This window comes from Bombina bombina, chromosome 1 (genome assembly GCF_027579735.1).
Source record: "Bombina bombina isolate aBomBom1 chromosome 1, aBomBom1.pri, whole genome shotgun sequence".
Lineage (NCBI taxonomy): Eukaryota > Metazoa > Chordata > Amphibia > Anura > Bombinatoridae > Bombina > Bombina bombina.
This window is the reverse complement of record NC_069499.1, coordinates 578,581,558-578,588,913: the sequence shown is the minus strand read 5'-3', so window position 1 is coordinate 578,588,913 and position 7,356 is coordinate 578,581,558. Positions and strand designations below refer to the sequence as shown.

Below are 7,356 nucleotides of genomic sequence, written 5' to 3'. Positions count from 1 at the left end.
TCCATTACAAGGTACTGTGGTCAAGTCCTTTTTATATATCCCTATTTTGAGACTATATGGACAATTTTTGACAATAGACTGATTCCACTGGGATTGTGTGTGTGTATATATATATATATATATATATATACATTTTAATCATATATATATATATTTTTATTAGTTTTTAATATCTATAATATTTATTGTGGTTGGCATTAGAGCGCAAAAAATTTCTTGTTTTAATTTTTTTAAAAAAACAACCTTTTTGGATTGTGAAACATCAGTCTGCTTTTTTGTGTCAGGCTCACAGCGTATACTGTGCCCACTTGCCCAGTGCCACCACTCATATTTTGTTTAATAGTAGTGTAAGTGTACATTTAAAAAAAAATGACAGGCAGAGGCAGGCCACCCCTCAGGTGCCGTTGTGCTCATGGTGTTGTGATTCCTTTAGACCCTACAACTATGCACAGCTTCCGCTTCTAACCTTGACGCACCATCCACCTCCAGCTTAGCTGCGGGCACCTCTCAAGTGACCAGTGCCACTCGCCCGCCTGCCGCCAACACCAACACTAGCACAACAGCCGCTTCACTTGATCTGTCAGAGGAGTTATTGACACATCAGTTGGAAGAAATGAGTAATGCGCAACCATCATTGACAGAGGATGTAGATAACAGTGATAAGTCTCAGTCAGGCAGCATTACAGACATGGAAGTACGGTGTGATGATGATGGTGATGTTGTACCCGCTGCTGCTTCCTTTGTTGATTTGTCAGATACAAGTGAAGCGGTTGATGATGATGTGTCCGTGGATGTCATGTGGGTGCCCGCTAGAAGAGAAGAAGAAGAGGGGGAAAGTTCAGATGGGGAGACAGAGAGGAGGAGGAGGAGACGAGTTGGAAGCAGGGGGAGGTCGTCGCAAAGAGCTAGTGGCACAATCAGACAGCATGCATCGGCACCCGGGGTCAGCCAGACAGCACGCCAATCAACGCATGCTGTTGCCACCACCAGAATGCCGTCATCGCAGAGCTCAGCAGTGTGGCATTTTTTTTGTGTTTCTGCCTCTGACAACAGTGATGCCATTTGCAACCTGTGACAAAAGAAACTGAGTCGTGGGAAGTCCAATACCCACCTAGGTACAACTGCTTTGCGAAGGCACATGATCTCACATCACAAACGCCGATGGGATGAACACATGAGAAGAAGCAGCACACAAACTCAAAGCCGCCATCCTCCTCCTGGTTCAGCATCTTCAGCCACGTCAACCACTGCTGTCCTCCTTGCCCCCTCTCAACCATCCGCCACTCAGTCTCTCTTACGTAGCAGTTCCTGGTCATCTGCCCACAGTCAGGTGTCTGTCAAGGACATGTTTGAGTGTAAGAAGCCAATTTCCCAAAGTCACCCGCTTGCCCGGCGTCTGACAGCTGGCTTGTCTGAACTCTTAGCCCGCCAGCTTTTACCATACAAGCTGGTGGAGTCTGAGGTGTTCAAAACATTTGTATCTATTGGGACACCGCAGTGGAAGGTACCCGGCCAAAATTTCTTTTCACAAAAGGCAATCCCCAACCTGTACTCGATTGTGCGAAAGGCAGTAATGGCATGTCTGGCACACAGCGTTGGGGCAAGGGTCCATCTGACCACTGATAGCTGGTCTGCAAAGCATGGTCAGGGCAGGTATATCACCTACACTGCACATTGGGTAAACCTGCTGACGGCTGACAAGCATGGAATGCGTGGCTCTGCAGAAGAGTTAGTGACACCGCCACGACTTGCAGGCAGGCCTGCTGCTACCTCTACTCCTCCTACTCCATCCTCTTCCATAACCTCTTCCTCGGCTGAGTTCTTTTCTGCTGCTGCGTCTTGCTCCACATCAATTGCACCCCCCAGCTCCCCAGGTACTATTCAACATCCCAGATACAGCAGTGTCACGCCATCATGGGGTTGACTTGCCTGAAAGCCGAGAGTCACACCGCACCAGCACTCCTGTCCACCCTTAACGCACAGGTGGATCAGTGGCCGACTCCGCACCAACTGGAGATTGGCAAAGTTGTTTCTGACAATGGAAGTAATTTGGTGGCGGCATTGAAATTGGGCAAGTTGACACATTTGCCGTGCATGGCACATGTGTGTAATCTGATTGTGCATAAGTACCCAGGCTTACAGGACGTCCTGAAGCAGGCCAGGAAGGTGTGTGGCCATTTCAGGTGTTCCTACATGGCCATGGTGCACTTGTCCGATATCCAGTGGCGAAACAACCTGTCGGTGAGGCGCTTGATTTGCGACAGCCCGACACGTTGGAATTCAACACTCCTAATGTTCGACCGCCTGCTACAAAAAGAAAAAGCTGTTAACGAGTATTTGTATGACCAGGGTGCTAGGACAGCCTCTGGGGAGCTGGGGATTTTTTTGCCACGTTGCTGGACGCTCATGCGCAATGCCTGTAGGCTTATGCGTCCTTTTGAGGAGGTGACAAACCTAATCAGTCACACCGAAGGCACCATCAGCGACATCATACCATTTGTTTTCTTCCTGGACCGTGCCCTGCGAAGAGTGCTGGATCAGGCCGCAGATGAGCGTGAAGAGTTGTGGTCTCCATCACCACCAGAAACAGCCTTATCAGCATCACTTGCTGGACCAGCGGCAACGCAGGAAGAGGATTGTGAGGAAGAGGAGTCAGAGGAGGAATGTGGCTTTGAGGAGGAGGAGGAAGACCAAGCACAACAGGCACCCCAGGGTGCTCGTTGTTGTCAGCTATCTGGTACCCGTGGTGTTGTACGTGGCTGGGGGGAAGAAGATACCTTCAGTGAGATCAGTGAGGACGAGGAACGGGACATGATTAGCTCTGCATCCAACCTTGTGCAAATGGGGTCTTTCATGCTGTCGTGCCTGTTGAGGGACCCTCGTATAAAAAAGCTGAAGGAGAACGACCTGTACTGGGTGTCCACGCTACTAGACCCCCGGTATAAGCATAAAGTTACTGAAATGTTACAGAATTCGCGCAAGTCGGAAAGGATGGAGCAGTTCAAAAATAAATTAAAAAGTATGCTTTACACAGCGTATAAGGGTGATGTCACAGTACAACAGGAATCTAACAGGGAAAGAGATGAAAGTAATCCTCCTCCTCCCACGACCATGCCGGCAAGGACAGGACGCTTTCCAGACGTGTTGTTGATGGAGGATATGCGGACCTTTTTAACTCCTATGCATCGTCACAGCCCTTCGGGATCCAGCCTCAGAGAAAGACTCAACCGACAGGTAGCAGATTACCTAGCATTAACTGTGGATCTCAACACTCTGAGGAGCGATGGACCCCTTGACTACTGGGTGTGCAGGCTTGACCTGTGGCCTGAGCTATCCCAATTTGCAATCGAACTTCTGGCCTGCCCCGCTTCAAGTGTCCTGTCAGAAAGGACCTTCAGTGCAGCAGGAGGTATTGTCACTGAGAAGAGAAATCGCCTAGGTCAAAAAAGTCTTGATTATCTCACCTTTATTAAAAGGTGCGGCTGCAACAATACCTACATTTTCAGGCAGTTTTACATGCCTAATTTTTCTGGCCTCTGGTGCTGCACTGTGGCTACAAAACCCAAACCAAAAAAAAGGCACATAACAGTGATTAAACTGTTAATAATAGTACTACTTAACACACCACTCATATCTGGTGGCACAGTACATTGCACGCGCAGTGCCCCAAATTTGAAGTAAGAAGACCTACCAAGCATCTTTTTCCATCTCCCGGTTCCTAAAAATTATTTCTGGGTTCCTAAAATCGATGCCATACCTGTACTCTATTGTGCAAAAGGATGGCATATGTGGTGTTTCATGCTGTTGTGCCTGTTGAGGGTCGGGGACCCAAGTATAAAAAGACTGAAGGAGAACGATCTGTACTGGGTGTTGTATTTTATGAACACACCTAACTTTAATATCAGACTGTTATTTCCATGGACATTATTGAATAATGAAATGCTAAGGGACATTTGTCTATACAAAGGGTTAAATGCACACTGACCTACAGTTACCAGCTTATCCAGTTCAGAGGTGACAAGGCAGAGATAAGTGAAAATCTGATGAACCACTGTATATAAACAATAGATCAAAAGGATACCACAGGATTCACTAAGACATTTTACAACCCAATATTTAGCATTTCAGCACAGATGGCCATTTCATCACAGATGGTGTACAAGGCCCTGATTTTATCTCAGTTCCTATCACCAACAGCCTAAGGACGTCACATTCAACCCCCCTGATCTAATGATGTCATCTGGTCTCTGAAGAATTGATAGAGTGTGGGCTGGGCTGTGAGAAAGAATGAATGACTATATAAGTTAGTTGCCATTGTAGGCTAAGCAAGCTCTCTCTTCTCACCCACATCTCTCCTTCCATCTCTCCCTCTCCCCTTTTCCACCTTCCCTTTCCTTCCCTTACATTAGTTAGCAACTTGTTTTCTATGTAAATACTTATTTTCTGTATAATAAAAGATATAATTTCATCAAGCAGCGTCCTGATTTCCTAAGCTAAAGGTAATATTAGTGTGGAAATAGTAACTAAAAAGTTATCAGATTCTACATTTGGCACCCCAGATGGGACGTGGATAAATCACTAATTCCACGTTGAACTACAGCTGAAGTTGCTAAACTGAGGTGCGGGAGCTGCAAGAATTCTTTGTGAATAGAGGCCAGACCGGACCTATCTGTGTGGGAAGTGTGCAGATCTACAAGACACTGTGTAAAGAGAAAGCTGCAAGTACCGTAAGTATATGTTTCTTTATGTTTATGTTATGTTCCTGTATGCTACAGAAAAGTAAATGTATTAATTGTTTCTTGCTGAATTAAGTTTACTAAAATCTGAAAACAAGAGAGTAACCAGACATCTCTGAGGGTAAAGTGTAATAGGCATAGCCCAGTTTTACATGCAGCTCAAAAGGAGATCCCTCTAGGTCTAGATTTTAGGCTAATAATGCAAAAAGTTTGTTGATGTTAGATGTGTACTTGTGAGTGTGTACATCTGTACTGTGTATAGTTTGTTGTGTGATCAGTGTGCACATCTGTACTGTGTATAGTGTGTTGTGTGATCAGTGTGTACATCTGTACTGTGTATAGTGTGTTGTGTGATCAGTGTGTACATCTGTACTGTGTATAGTGTGTTGTGTGATCATTGTGTACATCTGTACTGTGTATAGTTTGTTGTGTGATCATTGTGTACATCTGTACTGTGTATAGTGTGTTGTGTGAATATGGTGTGTGTATTGTTAATAAGAATGGAACTGGTTGAGAAATACATTAAGAAATATGCCTCTGTCACATTTATTACATGTGCAGAAGATCCATTGACACATCAGTTTTATAATGTAATTAAACAATGTGAAAAGCACAATAATAAACCAAGTAGAAAACTGTTTCAGAAAGACATAGAAAAAAGAGAGCTAAGTAATTTACTAAGTATGTTTCTAAGAATAAAAGAGATTGCTGAACAGAAAGATTTGGAATGGAAGGCAGAAAGAACTGATATCATAGAACAGCTGGATAAATTTGGTCAATCTATTATGGCTGTTGCTAGTCACTCTGAAAAGAGATGTGAGTGTTATACACTGAGTGAAGAGATAGACAAACTTACTAAACTGAATGCTGAGCTACACGAGAGGCTTAATAAATGTGAAGTGAGGTGTGGCATGGGAGAACAATTAGTAATATGTATGGAAAAAAAGGAAATGCAGAGAGAGAATGTTATTGCATCACTTAAGGCAGATTTATGGGAGTCTGAATCACAGCTTTTAAATAAGGAACAATGTATCTTGTCTCTTAAAGCACAGGGGATACAAGACAAATGCAACTGTTACAGGAGTAGTCTAGCACATGTGTGTCCTTTAGAAGTAGATGGTAATGAAAGTCAAACTATAGAACTAGATGGACAAACCCCTAACATTCCTGACAGTTCTTTGTTAACTTTAAACCAGGTCCCCTCTACTCTAACTCCTCAAATAGAATGCAGACAAAGTAACCCCCAATTACAAACTAAAGTAAATAATCATAGTAACTCTGCCCCCCTTACAATACAAGACCGTAATAATTTGTGCCATATTTTAGGTCACTTTGATACCTCCACACCACCTGTAATCCTTTCTAATAAGTTAGAGGCTGTTACTACTCAGTATAATTTAGGCAACAGAGATGCCTGTGCTTTGCTCCGGGCCTGGTTGCCATCACAATTAGCTGCACAGCTAAGGGCACCAGTAGGCACCCATAAAGGAGTGTCTCCTTATATTAATGCAAACTGGGGAAATTCAGGGGACAGATTAATGGAATTACAGTATGTTATGTGTTGTCGTGATGCCAGAGGTACCAGTGCCATAGCAAATGCAAGTTTACAGGAAGGAGATGACCCGATTTTGTTTTGTACTGAGTACCTTGCACTGTATAAGATAACTTATAACTGCCCTAACATGTCCCCAGATGATGCAGATTTTCTGTATTCTATGGCAAATAAATGCATGTTAATTGACAGTAGTACAAGAATCACTCTTAAAAATGCCAGCTCCTATACAAACTTTGTTAACATACTTAAAGATTGGTTTAAAGACTCAAAGCATAAGAATGCTACTCATAATAATATATCTATGCTAACTGAGAATCAGGGAAAGCAGAGATTTTTGAGACGCTGTTTTAAATGTGGAAAGTTTGGGCACATCATGAGGGAATGTGTGACATCAATGAGAGATATCAGGGATAAAAATTACATTAGGAGGCAGAACAAAATATCATATTTAAGTAAGGAAGGAAAATACAGTGCTATATTTGAAGGTGAAAAGGAACAGAATATATCTTCTTTAACAAAGAAAGAAATAATAGAAGAACCTACTAGAGAGGAAACTTGCAAAGAGCCCCCATCTAAAAAAGACTCTCAGCAAAATTGCAAAGAGCCCTCATCCAAAAAAGAAGGGACAAATGTTCAATTTCAGATGCCTTACATAAACTGGCCATTTTGGGCACTGTTTAATTATACACAATTGGCAATGCATCTGTTGATATACAATTTAGCTCAGCCTCTGTATATTGCCAATTAATTGCAGAAATCTGTCTCTATTCTCTACATTCTATTACCCTGTATTCCATGTATAGTGATGGTAGAATTTTACTTTAGGCAAGTAGAGATTTATTTTGTTTCATTTATTTACTTTGTATATGTCTATATTAATGCTATGTTTCTTTTTTTAGGGCTATTACTTGAAGAGAAGTGAACTTTGTACAGTCTACTTCTAGAAATTAAGAATTTTGTAATTATTTATTTTTATTCACAGGTTGTTGCTATTCATGAATAATATGTTTATAGTATAAAGAAATGCATTCCCCCTTTTTCTTAAAGACCACGTGGTACTTTATG

General features: G+C 42.6%; 1 protein-coding gene across 1 annotated transcript; it reads left to right on the top strand.

Moving 5' to 3' along the window:
• Positions 1–5,419: 5,419 nt before the first annotated feature.
• Positions 5,420–6,943, top strand: LOC128659859 (posterior protein-like; the record flags this gene model as incomplete). Its single annotated transcript, XM_053713436.1, has 1 exon — positions 5,420–6,943. A coding segment is annotated over exon 1 (1,524 nt), but the record flags the coding sequence as incomplete, so codon positions are not given.
• Positions 6,944–7,356: the final 413 nt, after the last annotated feature.